This window comes from Culex pipiens, chromosome 2 (genome assembly GCF_016801865.2).
Source record: "Culex pipiens pallens isolate TS chromosome 2, TS_CPP_V2, whole genome shotgun sequence".
In the NCBI taxonomy this organism is placed as follows: domain Eukaryota; kingdom Metazoa; phylum Arthropoda; class Insecta; order Diptera; family Culicidae; genus Culex; species Culex pipiens.
The window spans coordinates 113268376-113283354 of NC_068938.1; the positions used below are offsets into that span (position 1 = coordinate 113268376).

Genomic DNA, 14979 nt, shown 5'->3' on the forward strand with positions numbered 1-14979 from the left:
GACAATGATCGAACTTTACCTGGAGTTTTACTCCTCCGGAGGCGAGGAGGATGGAACACTTGAGATTCCTATCGAAACGTACGTAGTCTTAGTCGTGTGTAAATACCTGCGCCAGCCGGAAGTTGGCCGCGATCTTCAGATTAGTTTTGTTCAGAGCAAAACCATCGTCGAGGAACGGCGACGCGACTCTATCACGGTCAAGCTGACCAATTTTCCCGCACTCTTCCACAAAACTGGCCATTGGCCACCGGCCGCCAAGTACTGCCAGCTTCCAACCCTGCTGGACAACACTCTTATCGTGTCCGGACTGTGTGGCATCTGCCGACGCATCACCAAAGCTCACCTGGAATGCTCGCCCCTCACCAACCCGAAACAGATTCTCGGCTTCAAGGGCAACACTCTTCTCGCCCCGGCCGAGATCTCCATGTGGACCAAGTTCTGCGAAGTCGACATTGAAAAGTGCGTTCGCGACGTCCTTCAACTGGAAGATACAGCAACCCGCGCCGATCTCCCTGAAGACCTAGGCAAACTGGAAAGCCACCTGGCTCAACCACTGAAAGCCCACAACATTTACAAACTAATCAACAAAGTCAAGAACGTCAAAGTTTCCTCAAACCAAGAGTTCCAACAGCTGGACAGCGCCGACTCCCGCTTTGACTTTCACGAGAATCACAAATTTGCCGAAGGCTACGAGAAAACGCTCGCCGACGTGATTGTCTTCACCTGTATGAATCTAATCCGCAAACGAGTCCAACACCCAAATCTAGCGACCAAACTCCCCCTCCTCAACGCCTGGTACGAGCGCGTCCAGAAACACGACGACGGTGAGTTGCTGCAGGTTTGTGAGCAATTTCAACCCTCCGTAACGCCACTGCCGTTGGATGGCATCGCGGTGGACGTTCCGGCCACGTTCAGCCTCTACAAGTCGGACACCAAGAAGCTGAACTTGCTGGGTGAAAAGATCCTGACCACGAATCAGCCGGAGGTGTTGGGCATCCTGGAGAAGGTCGAGCGCCTCAAGCTCGACATTGGCAGTGTGCCGAACGATCGCGAGGAGAATCTGTTCGACTGGGAAGCGGTCCCCGTGGATGCGAAACCGGAAGGTAAGGATACTGCCTCTCTCTCTCTGAAGTTACTGTTGTGTGTGTTCGTGGTCTAACCAATATTCTCTGGCTGACAGCGACATTATGGGGAATTATTATTTTTATCATACTTTGATTATGCCTGCACTCAAAGTCAGAAGTATCCCTCAAAAGGGTACTTTCAATCCTCAAAAAGGATACTTTCTATCCTTTTTTAAAGTTCACCCGGCGTCACCCTTTTAAAAGGGTATGTCAAATTCAGTACATTTTCGATACCCTTTTAAAGGGTGACGACGTGTGAACTTGAAAACAGGATACTTTTTACTTTGAGTGTGTGGTACCCTGGCCGGGTCGGGGCCACATGGTTCCCGCAATCTCCGTTCCAGTCCTTCACCGCACTTCCTACTTCTCCGGCTTCTCCTCACTGACTGACTGTTCCCTGTCCCTGTCTCTCCCGCTCTGGCACTACCCGTCACTGAAAAACCCAGATGATAACCCGACCAGAATTCTACTATGAAAATTACCCGATCAGAATACTTAATGGAGCACCACAATGCCGATACAGCTTAGCTTAGTCCCTCTGGACCTACATTAAAACTTTTTTTTTATGATTTGCAAACTCTCATTTATTTACCAGGTGGTAAACTTCCCGCGAAACGTCTCGCCAAAAAGCAACACCAGCTGGAGTGCTTGGCCAACGAAGTCATCGCCCTTGCCACCCCCGGCGACATCATCGTGGACTTTTGCTCCGGTACCGGCCACCTCGGAATCCTGCTCGCCCAGCTGCTACCGGAGTGCACGATCTATCTGCTGGAAAATAAGGAAGAATCCCAGCAGCTGGCCATGGACCGCGTCGTCCGGCTCGGCCTCACCAACGTCGTGTACTTCCAGTGCAATCTGGACTACTTCACGGCCCGCTTTGACGTCGGAGTTTCGCTGCACGCGTGCGGAGTGGCCACCGACATTGTGCTGGAAAAGTGCTTCGAACATCGGGCGCGGTTCGTCAGTTGTCCCTGTTGCTACGGGAAGCTGTACGAGTTTGACCGGATTCGGTATCCGCGGAGTGAGGTCTTTCAGCGGTCGGAACTGCTGCTGAAGGAGTATCTTTGCATTGCGCATTGTGCCGATCAGACGCACGACTTGGAGAGTAGCCGGACGAACGTGGCCAAGTCGCAGCAGGGCTTCTTCTGCATGGACGTGATCGATAAGGATCGCGCGTTGCGGGCGGAAGAGTTTGGCTACAGCGTGGTGGTGAAGAGATTGCGACCGGAGAATTGTACGCCCAAGAACCGAGTGTTGGTTGGAGTTTTGGAAGAGTGACTTTTGGGGTTTTTTTTAATTTGATAAATAAAAGTTTATTTCTCTAGCACTTATTTACACACCTTACGTAGTATTCAGCTTGAAACATCCGAATGACGCTTCCTAATTCTAGTTCCCGGCAGCGGACTGCTTAATGCTTAACAGATTAGAAAACAGAGAAAGGCAAAACAACAAAACGACAACTTAGTCCTCGCCCACTTCCAGGATGGAGCGAATGTTCTCGATCACATCGTCCGGCACGTCCAGCGGCTTTTCGCTTAGCTTGCCCGTGTCCGGATCCGCCACGTAGATCTCGTAGATGGTTCGGCCCGGGTTTTGCGTGTCCTGACTCTCGACCAGCACCAGCGAGTTGATGTCAATGTCCTCAAGTGGTCCGAGACCGCGCGGTTCCTCTGGCTCTTCCTCTTCCTGTTTCTCTCCAACTTCTCCTTCATCAACCGCGCCATAGTCTTCCTCTGGGGTGTCCTCCACCTCCTGCGCGGGCAGTTGCTCCTGCTTTTCAACCTGTTCCACCTTGGAGGGCACTTCCGGTGGCGGCGATGGACTAGCTTGATGGTCGAATGTTTCCGGTTCCGATTCTTCGTACGTTTCAGGTTCAACGGCCGCCGGTGGTTCTGGTTCCCGGTAAGCTGCGGGTGCCAACACCGGATGCAAATCGTACTGCAAGGCGGGGGACGGCGCTCGCCGCGAGTACGATGGTTCAGTCTTGACCGGATGCGCTACCGGAGCGTCCACCGGCATCGGGAAGTAGACGACGTCGCACGCGCCGTAGTATTTGGCCTCGATCGAGTCCAGTCCTTGGTCGACGGGTTCCGCCGTAGTCGTCACCGTCGGCTCCTGGTAGATCATCGTCGTTTGGCTCTGGTCGTCCAGATTCTGGATCGTGACCACGTTCGGAACGTTCGCGAACTGGTCGGCTCGCAGCGTTTCGTACCTTGGCAACACCGGATGAACGTTCGGTTCCGCTTTAATCTCGTACACGCTACGCGATTCCTCGTCCACAATCGAAATGTCCATGGACGCAATGTCGAGCGTGTGATCTTCCTGGACTTCCCCAACAATGTACTGCTCCGCATTCGCCTGGAAGCTCTGCGGGTACAACTCAACCTGTTTCTGCTCATAAACCGGTTCTTGCACGGCCGCAGGTGGATCATCAACGCGCTGTTCCTGCCCCTGTTGCTGCTGCTCCTCCGGAACGCGCGCCTCCGAAACCACTTCCTTCTTCCGACGTTTCTTCCGCGGTTTCGGCTCCTTCATGAGGGGTTCCGATTTGACCAGTTGCTCGCCGTCCAGCATGACGCGGGCCGATTTGCTCACCCGCTTCTTCGGGTTCCGGCTTTTGTTTTGGTTGAGCTGCATCCTGCGGGGGGAGAGAACAATAACGTAAACAACAACCCGACCAAACAAAAATAGAACAACAGCAATACTTACTTCTTGGCCAACTTTTGCTGGAGCAGTTTTTCCTCCGCTTCGAGCTTCTGCTGGCGTTCCTGTTCCCGTTGGCGCTCGAGCTGTTCGTCCTCCTCTTCGAACTGTTGCTTCAGCTCCTCGATGTTGAATTGCTTTGGGTAGAGCAGCGCCTTGTTGATCAACATAAGGTTGAGCCGTTCCTCCTTTTTGAACTGTGGGGAAAAGCGAGTAAAAAAAATGATAATAGAAAAGCTTGCTTTGATTTGGCCCAGTCGCCCAGTGTGCGCGATTCCAGCCCTGCAAGCGACGGCGCTGCCAACGTGACAGCGAGAAAAGCGCCGCACCGGAGCGGGAGAGAGACCGAATTTTCACTACGTTTCGTTTCGGGACGCGAACGAGACACGTCGCGCAAGTGTGAATAGTCGATCAGAAATTCGGATTTTTAACAGGTAGAAAGTAGTGTTTCCATCACCGGAACTCGAAAAATACAGTCCACCGCCAGAATCCAGTTGGAGGATTGGCCCCAACAGGCTCGAAATCGAGCCAAATCAACCTGCCTCGTAAACGAAGGGTAGAAGTACCCATATTGAACCTCATCTAGCAATTCGTCACTGTCGTGCTAACTTGTCGCACGAACTGCAGCTCACAATGACCTTTTGACCTACACAGATCCCCAAAATTCGACATCCAATATAAACCGAAAATACACCTTGCATTTTTGTCACTTTTCATCCGAAACAAGTTTCAATTTTGTCGTGCTATCTTGACACAGTATGAAAATGATGTAAGTGCGACAAAGGGCAAAGGGATTTTAGGTCAGAACGCGTTTGACACAAGTACGAGCTCAACTACCGTGGATATTTGTAATCATAACTCGGGACTCCAGTAACTAAATTCAACCAGACTTTCGAACAATACACAGAATGGTCAGCCAAACGAAACGTGTTTGTTATTGTTTACATTGCGTGCTCTTGTTTTTGTTTATTCAAGGCCAAACATTTAAAAGGCGTTTTTCCCAGAACAGCGTCGAATTGAATTCTTTAAATTAAAGCAAAACAATGTAAATACGCCAATGTCGGGAGGTTATAAAATGCTGTCTTAACACTTTTCTTTGTATTCAAATCAACAAAAGTGATCAGAAATGACGAAGCTAACTTTTCAAATTTGATTTGTCATTGGGCTGATAAATTCATCACAATTTCTGAGATCCGCCCTAAAAGATGTGTGTAAATAACACTTAAGGGATTATAACTTTTGATAGAGTTGTCAGATCTGCAATTTTTTACGCTCGTTGTAAATGTCTTTCAAATACCTTTCAAAACAGGATTTCTTCCAAAAACCATCCTTTTTGCAAACTTTTCGAGTCTAAATCGTTTTTAGCATAACTTTTAAAGTACTTAACTAATCATTTTCAAATATAGGTGGTGAGTTATGGGACCCAAGCCAAAAACGGTCAAAATTCGTCCAGCCGGTCCACAGATAAGTGAGTGATTTTTCGATAAACATCCCTACACAAACAGACATTTGCTCAAAATTTGATTCTGAGTCGATATGTACACGTGAAGGTGGGTCTAGGAGGCAAAAAAAAAAATTCATTTTCGAGTGAGTGCGGCGAGGAAGGCAAAAAACTACTACAATCGCTTGTGAACTGTGTGGAAAACAAATTGTTTAACGTTTATTTTTACGTTTTAAATCAAATTTGGTAAATCTAAGTTTCCTGACAACAATTTTCGACGTAAGAAGTCACTAAGCTTAATTATGATGGATATTAGTCATAACATGGATTAAGTTGACCCTTAAAAATACTATTCAACCCTCAACTTTCTAAATATTTAGCAGAAAACTGTAACTTTTCTGAAATTGCATTGTATTCTTCAACCAACACACAAAAATGTTTGAACACGATTCCTCACCTTTAGCTTCAGATCCCTCCGACTCCGGTTCGGAAACAGCTGAATCATCATGGAAAAGTCGGTCCCGATCGTGTGCAGACAGCGGTAGAACCGAATCGTCTCCTCTGGGGCCCAGTCCTTGGTCCGCTTAAATCTGCTGTAATAGCCGGAATCTGTGCGAAATTATACAGAAAGTTAGAAAAGAGGTTTCTTTCCGAAAAGTTACAAGTGACTCACTCCCGCTGAACTCGTCCATGTAGACGACCTCCGTTTTGGCCAGCGTGTCGCGCATTTCCCGCTCGCGCTCGTTCTCCACGACCAGGCTGGTTTCGTCGAGGATCATCTCACCGTTGGGACCGAGCTTGAGCTGGGGCGTCATTTGGATCGTTGCCTTGGGCGGATCCGGAATGGGACGGGTCGGAGCCGGCGTGGGAGAGCGAGATTTGCTGACGCCTCGGGATTCCCGACCGACCGTGTTCGGAATGTTCTCCAGCGAGCCTTTCTTGCTGAGGGCCGGGCTTTTCATCGGGTTCTTCACGGGGTTGTAGTAAATCATGTCAAACATTGTGAGCGATTGCTTGTCGATGTTCTGGATGTTGTTTAGCCGCTTGCGGAGGTCTCTCCGGGCGTCCGATGCCTTTTGGGACACTTCCTGCTTGATGGTCTTGCGGGACTTGAGACTCACGTCCGAGTACGATTTGTTTGAGGTCATCGATTCCGTCCGGATGCGCTTCCGAGGGCTGTTCAGGGCGTTGATGTAGGCAAACTTGGAATCGAGCTTCTTCGGCGAGTGTGGCTCGTCGGTGTTGACCTCAAGTGGAGACTGTGGCGTTGGCGCTGGCGTCATAATCCGGGGCGGTTCCTCCACTGGATCTGAAACGAAAGCAGTTTAAATCCCATCCATTGCATCATCCTTCACCAAATCACTCACTTGGAAATTTAAAAGTCGACTGGTCCGCATCCTGCGCAGCTTTCCCCTCCCCCCCCGAACCCAAAACCTCGGCCTTGGTCGGAACATCACCGGAATCGATATCCCCAGTCGGTGGCTCGACGGCCTCCGGAGTGACCTCGGCCTCCGCCACGGCAATCGCCGCACTTTCACGCTTTACCGACTCAACCTTGACGGCGGCCACGGCATCCCCCGGCTTGACATCTCCGGAACCGGCCCCGGAGGATGCTGGTTTCGCGGGCCGGCGAATTGCCAGGTTCGCCGCAACCTTAACGCGTGGCCGTCGCATAGCCATTGCTTCACTTGCACAAAATTTGCCACAAATCAGAAGAGAAAAAAAAAAGTTTCCGCGAGCGATTGGAAAAGACGTGTGGGCGATAGTGAATTTCACACAGAAAAGCCACTATCAATGGGGTACGCGGTGACGAGTGGATTACATTTTAGGGAAATGCACGAATTAAAACTGCGAAAATCTCCGGCCACACTCACTGAACAATCTTTTTCAAAACCATTTTCACCGATTTCGACCACGACCGAAACGAAAGGAGCATGTTTTTTTGCTGAAAGTTCTTTCAGAATTTGACGTTTTAAACACGGTGGTGGGAAGATGAGCAGGTTTTTTTTTAACTTTAGTTTCACATCGTGTACCAACCGGGTACTCATTCGATAGGTAGCACAAAAGGAATCAAATTTGATTAGGTAGATCAAGGGGATGACACTCTGCCGTCAACTTTGTCACCACATAGACATCGGTTAGACATCTGTCGAAACATAGTCATACGTACTCGTAACATTTTCAGAACATGAACATGAACATTTATGTTGACAATAATGGTATACGTTTGTTAGAATTCTTGAATTCTAAAACTCTAAAATAATTTCTTGAACTTTCCATACCAAGACGAAAACTTATAATTGCTGCTGCGACAGCTATCAGGAAGTCTCCTTCACCGCTACAATTTTCACTTTTCTCATCAATTCCGCCGTGGACGAAGCCTGGATGAAATGGTACGCGCCATGCCTTTCCCGCCAGCACTGGCTAGCCTTCCGAGTTGGCTGCGCAAACTGTTCAATTGTTCTTTTATGGACGCATCCAAAAGTAGAATTGAGCCCCGTGGCCTCGCACAGCGTCGCTTCTTTGTTCCGTCCCGGCCGCTGGTTGTTTTACTAACGGGAAACAAAGGGCCACACTCTGATTCGGTGTTTGTTTTGAAAATCGTTGTTTTTGTCCCTGGGCCTCACACGATTTCAAAACAAAACAACCCAGTTTCCACTTTGACCCTTTGAGGCAAAGGGCCTATGAGATTTTTGAGAACAAACAAAATATTATTGACTTTGGCCTTTTGTAAAACAGTTATTTTTTCACATAAAAATCATGTTTTTCATAGTTTTCTCGATATGTAGCGATAGTTTAAGACTCGTAGCATCGTTTTCAAAGAAAATCCTGTTTGTTTATATTTTTGACTTTGGACCTTTTACAATGTTTTGCTTGAATTCTAAAATTTCAAGTTCTAAAATTCAAAATGTTTAAAAATACTGTTTTTTTTTTGGAAAACTTCAGTACAGTCCAGGCTTGATTATACGATTATCCGATGGTTTGTATGGGATTTAGGGTAATCGAAACATGAACAACAAAAAAGTTAACACCAAAAAATCCAATAAAACATGTCAGAACCGAGTTAAGAACCGAGCCTGCAGGCTCAAATATGTATGTACATAGTGAACAAAATTATCAATCGTGATGAAAATTGGGAGGATTTTAGCTCGAGAAATGCAATGTATGGGATATTTAGACTGAAACTCCGTTGGTTTGACACAAATTGTTGTCGAACGAAAGGGGTAACTTATTAGTTTGACCCCTTTTACACGGAGTTCACACACATCACCAAAGGCTTGTTTTGATAGTGTGCGTGAGCGCCGTGTAAAAAGTGACAGTTCGTCACTTTTTAGTTTGACTTGGACCAACCAACGGGGTACAAACTAAAAAAGTCTCAAACGAAAAAATGACCAACCACCGGGGGTTGAGTGTATACGAAGGTCTCGGGAAAATTTCTCTGCGGATAATCCAATCACGATTTTTTTGTCGTTGTCTTATTTTTGATTTTCGAGCTCAAGTATGATCCCTAAACTACTCTTAATTGGCGGTGATGAAATATTCAGAACAAGGGTCCTGATTTTCGGTTCAATGAACAGAAACCACTCGCCTATCCATTCGTCGCCTATTCCAACCCACTAGCATTCATGAGCGAATGAGACCCGCAAGCAGCCAGCGAGTGGCCCGAACTATTCACTCAGCGAACAAATACACCGTGAAAATATTTGCCTACTCCGTCGCTCGACGACACTCACACACTAACATGCTCAGCGAAGAGCCATTCTCCCAGCGCTGCAGTCTTTTTGTCTTCGCGCCCTCAGTTTGCCATCAATTTGATTTTTTCTTGGTGGAAGTTTCTTTGAATGGTGTCTACAATATTATGAAATCAAAATAAATGCACAATTTAATTGATAACATAGATTTTAGTCAACCCAAATCAATGAGTATAACGCAGCGCATCAGAGAAAAAAATGTTTTCAGTTCAGAGTGATGGGAGACGATCGGCCTGTCTGAGCCGTTCGGAGACTGAGCCGATCAGAGAGAGAAGGAGAGTAGAAGAGTGAGTGTTTGGGAGCGAATGGTGTGAAAGTGACAAACGGTAGGAACTCATCAGGGCAGTATCGCGTCGCCTGCTATTTGTGCTCGCGAGTGGAGTGGTTGATTTAGAGCAATCAGGACCCTTGATTGAGAATATGCGTTTGGTATATTTTTCAAGCAATCAACCATTCAAATTTGACTAAAATAAAAATCCAAAAAATTTATGGGACTTCGAATTCTTCAAACATGAACAAAAACATCTGGAGTTTTTTTTTAATGGTCCAATAAGACCTCCAATAAGACCAGACCTCGGTTCTGACTCGGGTTCTGATAAAATAATATTTATCTTCGCGAAGATCGGCGCAACGTGAATTTGACGTGAATTTCGATTACGTCCTTTGCAAAACGTATTCACGATTTACAGCACGTCGCACTGCCAACATTACCAACTGAATATGTCAAAGCTGGCTGGCAACCCGGTCCTAGACGAGTTGAGTTGAGAGAGAGAGGGGGAGCGAGAGAGAGCAAAAAATTATACAGATACGTAAATAGCAAAAGAAGGCAAGTTTCGGATTTTCACGGGGTGTCCTAAAATCCAGAATTTCGCGAGTTTTGTCCGCAGTTCGGTGGCGTTTTCCGGCAGCATTCGGTCGTACAGCACGCGTGGAAGCGATTTCCGGTTCCGTGGGCCGTCGAGTTCGGTGCCCGGGTTGGGAAAATTCAGTGTGTGTGCAGGAGGAAAATTCGACCCCAAAAGAGTGGTGGCCTGGTGGTGGTGGTGATGAAAATTTTCTGTGGAGTTATTTTTTGCTGCCTTCTTGTCCATCCGCCGCCGTCCGACGTCGTCGTTGTCGTTCCTCCGTGTCCGGTGTGGCCATCGTCGTCCCGGTCGTCGCCGTCGTGGTCTTAGAGGCGAACGTTTTTGGAGAGACCGCCGAAACGGATTGCTGAGTGGACCAGAGGCCTGGCCTGTTTGATTGTCCCCAACGGGAAGAACCCGGGGAGAGTGCGCAGGAGAAAAAAAGGAAAATTGTGTGTGCGTTTTCAAGAGTTACGAAAACATAAAGAGTGAAAATAGCTAAACCTTTCGAGAGGCTGAATTTGTTTGGCAAATCTGGTTCCCAGTGTCAGCGGCAGCAGGTTCCAGTTGACCACCGGGTTGCGAGGGGAGAAGCTCCCGATAGTGTTAATCTAAATCAAAAACTTCTTTAAAGTGTGCTACTTAGAGTGGAATCTGTGTTCCGGAAGTGTCCAAATATCGGGTGGGGGTCAAAATTGTCCAATCTTCCTCGGAAGTAGTGTGGAAGCAACAGAAGCAGCAGCATCACAGACACAGATTGTGGGCTTGTAGAGAAAAAAAAAAGAGTAAGAGATTCGGAACCACGGACCGACGGAGAGCGGAGCCGGAGCAATGGCGAATCCACGAAAATTCAGCGAGAAAATTGCCCTCCACAACCAGAAGCAGGCCGAGGAGACGGCAGAGTTCGAGCGGATCATGCGGGAAGTGTCCGATGTCACGTCCAAGGTAGGTCCCCTGGTTCCAGGGTTCCCTCCGGCTGGAAGTTGTGTGAATGAGTGTGAATGCGATTCGAAAAAAAAAAGAAACGGTTCTGCGTTCCCAAGAGAAAACCTTTATAATACTTCAAGTGGTTGGTCAGGTCAGGGGCAAGGATGCTGCTGCTACCGTGGCCACATGAACTTTTTTTTGCTGGTGCCATGGCCTCGCGGCTTACGGCAGAGTACCCGCGAGGTAAAATTGCATGACGACGATTGAGTCGGCGAGGATAGAACATAATTATCATTAAAAGTTTGTTCTTTTTTGCTGCTGTCGCGCTGTTCTTTTGGTGGGTCTTTTTTTTTGGTCCTCTAAAAATATGTGTGTAGAATATGAAGAAAAATGAGAAACACAAATTGGGAGCCTAAGCTGTAAGACCAGCAGGAACGAACAGCAGCGCAAGATCCACGTTTTATAGCAGATGAAAGGATGGTATGCACCAAATACCAACAGCATCTGTTGATCGATGTAGCAAAGCTGAGAAAAACAACTCTACAGTAAATTTTCAAAACAACCTATGAGTCATAAGTTTCCTATCCAGATAGATTCTTTTAAAAATTTAATCTAAAACTATGGACAATTAACAAAAAAAAAAATGGTTGACCCTGTAAAGTAAACTATAGTTTTTGGGGTTTTGATTTTCCGCGTTTTTTGAACTTTTGAATATGAAAACTTTTGTTTTTTAGTGAAATGGAATTGAATCAATTGTCTACACACTATATAATTTTCATTGGTTTGTATCAACAATAGTCAGAGGGGGCTGATTTTTTTCACAGCTTAGTTGCAGAATCATCTCAAAACGCACAGCACTGAAAGGTTTGCGATGTATACAAAAAAGCTTTTGCTATTTAAGTTCTCTTCACTCAAAATAGTGTTTTTTGAGAATCGTTGGAGGACTTTATCAAACTTCATATTAATAATAGTCAATAGGGACTTATAGGAGCCAAAACCGGACCAAATGAAACTTGGAAAAAATCCTACGGTCATTACCGAAATTCGTGTGCACAACAAGCATATCTACTCACCCCACAGACTTTAGCTCAGCTATCGATATCTCAGAGACTGGATTAAGTAGTTGTTAATTTGGTAAACTTTAAATATGCCACAAAAAAAAAAAAAAAAAAATGAAAAACATTACGAAAAATGATAAACATCACGAAAAATCAGCTGTAAGATGAACATAACGATGCCTCTGTGCTCTCTTATGCTAACTAACTAGATAGAAAAACCAGCAAGCTTAGTACAAGAGAGCACAGAACACAAGCAGAAGAAAAAGGGTTAGTGAATTTGTCCTGATTGCTCAGTTTCTTGAGGGAAAACATCCCAAGCTCACGTCTATTCCCTGACAGACTTCTGAGCAGGCCAGAGCAGTTAAGTTACTACCAAATACAGCCATGTTTATGAATAAAGTATTTTCGTATTGAACAGTTTTGTTTTTTGTAAGCTGAGTGTTGTAATTTGTATTTACCGGGAGAGAAAGTGCAACAGGATCAACAGATGTTCTTGAGTGCACAATCAAAATCTAAGTGTAATTTTGGGAATGTTTCCATCTGATGTGAAATCATAGTATTTACTAAATAATTAGAAATAATCAGGCAGAAGTTTATAAAAATAATAATGTTAAGGTTATAAAGCAGGCAATTCACCTCTCCTCGAGGCGAGGTCTTCCGTAGGTCTACACCCGAACATGCGACGTGGGACTGCATGAATCTTCAGCTGCTGCCGGACGGGTGTATTCCGAAGTTACCGAATTACCGATAAGGTTATAAAGCGGGTTAAACTTAGGTTTAAATACTGAGAATCGGTAAATGTGATGGAAATGGGATAAAAATCTAAACACTGCAGAAAATGTGAACGTTACCTTCCGTGGAAATATTTGTTTCCTAGTTGTGCCCGTAGTGGGGAACAAAATTATTAGTTTGCCAATATATTTTGACTATTTAACGTCAGAGTACCAGTTCTCACAAATTTTTTACAATTATTTAACATTTTCGAAAACTAAAATGATCATCTAAGTCAGTTACGGCTTTTTCTTTTATTATTTTGTAGGCGTCGCGTCCACCTGTTCAACCTGTTCATAGGACAGGTGATCATTTTGATTTCTTTCTGAAGAAAGAATTAAAATATGTTCATCAAAATAATTGAACGAACACTCAACTCTTCTTGGAACCATGAAGTAGCCAAGCGCATTCGTATCATAGAGCGTCAATGAAAATTCTCCCAAGCAGCCGCCAACCTGTCCGAATTTCTCCATGCACGAGTTCCCATATAACGCATCCAAAAATACACAGAAAGACCCCCCTATTTGTACACGCTGGACGGTATGAATGTGGTAGTTCAGGGTGTGCATGAAAGCTTTTGCACAGTCGACATAAAAGCGCGCGAGCCGAGACACGAGCAGGGAGAGAGCAAAATCTGGAGTTTTTCTCTCTCTCTTTGAACTTTGCTCTCTCCCTGCTTGCGTCTCGGCTCGCGCGCTTTTATGTCGACTGTGCAAAAGCTTTCATGCACACCCTGAACTACCACATTCATACCGTCCAGCGTGTACAAATATGGGAGTCTTTCTGTGTATTTTTGGATGCGTTATATGGGAACTCGTGCATGGAGAAATTCGGACAGGTTGGCGGCTGCTTGGGAGAATTTTCAGTGCGCGTTAGATTTTCATTGAGAGCTTTATGGATACGAATGCGCTTGGCTGTTCCATGATTCTAAGACGATTTGGCGTGTTCGCTCAAATATTTTTGTAAAACTTTTTTAATTGTTATAAATAGTAGAACGGCATGTTGCTTCCAAAAAGCGTTTTTAACTGAAATAAAGTAATAAATAGCTCAGTTAAAAGTGAGCAAGCACGTTCATCGACAGATTTGCAAAATAATTTGGAAGAAAATAGAACAAAATCTTTAACCTACCAAGCATACAATAATTTCCTTTACATGTTGTTTGTCCAAAAACAAAAATCAAAATAAAACTGTCGTAATAATGTGTACTTGGTTTGAATTCTTGAGTTTTGATCGTTTAAATTTTTTTGGGAAAATTTTATAAAGTGATGTTTTTTATTTTATTTTTTGTAGATTTTCATAATTTTCATCGATATTAATTTTTTCCCTCTAGTTTTTTAGGAAAATTTTGAAGAGAAACGTAAAATACAATGTTTATGGCCTAATTGTTTTGGAATGGTCAACATCCGGAATGTTTGCTTAGTGAGATTTGAGAATAATGATTTTTTTTGCTCTAATCTAATCCAATGGAACATAAGAGAAGTCATTCTGAAGAAAACTCCAGGGAATTACGCCTCAAGTTTTGATTTAGTTTTTTTATTTACAAAACAAGCTAATTATAGAAAACTACAATGTAAAAAGCATTTAAATTTTACACTTCTTGAACAATAATATTTGCTGTAATTTGAAAGAGTTACTATTTCAATAAAAATCATGTGATCAACAGCTCTCACAACAATATTGCTCATCATCTAATTTTTTTTATTATGTATAAAAGATATTTTTTAAATATGATTGAGCTAAAAAACTTGAAAATTACTAAAAAGATTGTTTGAACAGGTAAACATTTTGGCCACGCGTCGCCTCTGTTTTGTACTATTGATGCACCTAAAAGGACCTAATAAAAATAAGTTATGAGGAAAAAATATATCGAAAACTATTAATAATTATTTGGCTCAATTTCCTTGCATAGCGCTAAAACGCTTAATATTGCTAAGTAAGAAAAAACTCAACTTAAACGATTATTTGGAACAAACTAAATTTATTCCTCTCTACATAAAAGTTAGTTTTTATGAGCTTTGTATATTGTTTCCTTGTTAAAATTTTCTTTTCATTTTTAATTTTGGCAAAAGGGTGTAATAGGTAAAATAACTTCGTTTTTGCAATGGAAAATCCCAAAAAAAAAGTTATTTTTTTTTGTTTTTGGAGTGGAAAATGCAAAAAAATTATAAATTGAAATTTTTCTGGAGTAAAAAATACGGTTCATACTTACTTTTTACTCAGGAGTGCAAAATCGTGGGGATTTTGAAAAACCTAGATTCTTCGTTTAAAAAAAAAACGGAAATGTGATGTCCTTTTCGATGGTGCACACATGATTTTGCGAAACATTGCAACCTGAAAAATGTCTTTTGCTATAATACA

The 14979-nt window shown here is 44.3% G+C and overlaps 3 protein-coding genes across 9 annotated transcripts in view; 2 read left to right on the forward strand and 1 right to left on the reverse strand.

Moving 5' to 3' along the window:
• The first annotated feature begins 4 nt into the window (after positions 1–4).
• On the forward strand, positions 5–2455 carry LOC120414664 (glutathione S-transferase C-terminal domain-containing protein homolog). Its single transcript, XM_039575934.2, has 2 exons — positions 5–1103; positions 1720–2455. Exons 1-2 carry the CDS (start codon positions 5–7, stop codon positions 2400–2402), a joined length of 1782 nt encoding a protein of 593 aa, XP_039431868.1. The 3' UTR covers positions 2403–2455.
• On the reverse strand, positions 2412–7229 carry LOC120414655 (transcription factor TFIIIB component B'' homolog). The gene is made up of 5 exons (XM_039575913.2): positions 6636–7229; positions 5942–6577; positions 5726–5877; positions 3834–4024; positions 2412–3762 (listed from the first exon to the last, which is right to left on the reverse strand). The coding sequence occupies exons 1-5, from the start codon at positions 6946–6948 to the stop codon at positions 2586–2588; spliced, it is 2469 nt and encodes an 822-aa protein (XP_039431847.1). The 5' UTR covers positions 6949–7229; the 3' UTR covers positions 2412–2585.
• A 2569-nt stretch (positions 7230–9798) lies between these two features.
• LOC120414660 (alpha-protein kinase 1) overlaps positions 9799–14979 on the forward strand; it is a 62123-nt gene continuing 56942 nt past the window's right edge. For 3 of the 7 annotated variants that reach the window (XM_039575920.2, XM_052707259.1, XM_039575922.2), the window contains exon 1: positions 9799–10810. In XM_039575920.2, the coding sequence (XP_039431854.1) occupies positions 10697–10810 (114 nt within the window). In that variant the 5' untranslated portion in view covers positions 9799–10696. The remainder of the gene's footprint in view (positions 10811–14979) is intronic. The other 4 variants (XM_039575924.2, XM_039575927.2, XM_039575928.2 and 1 more) reach the window with 3 other exon arrangements.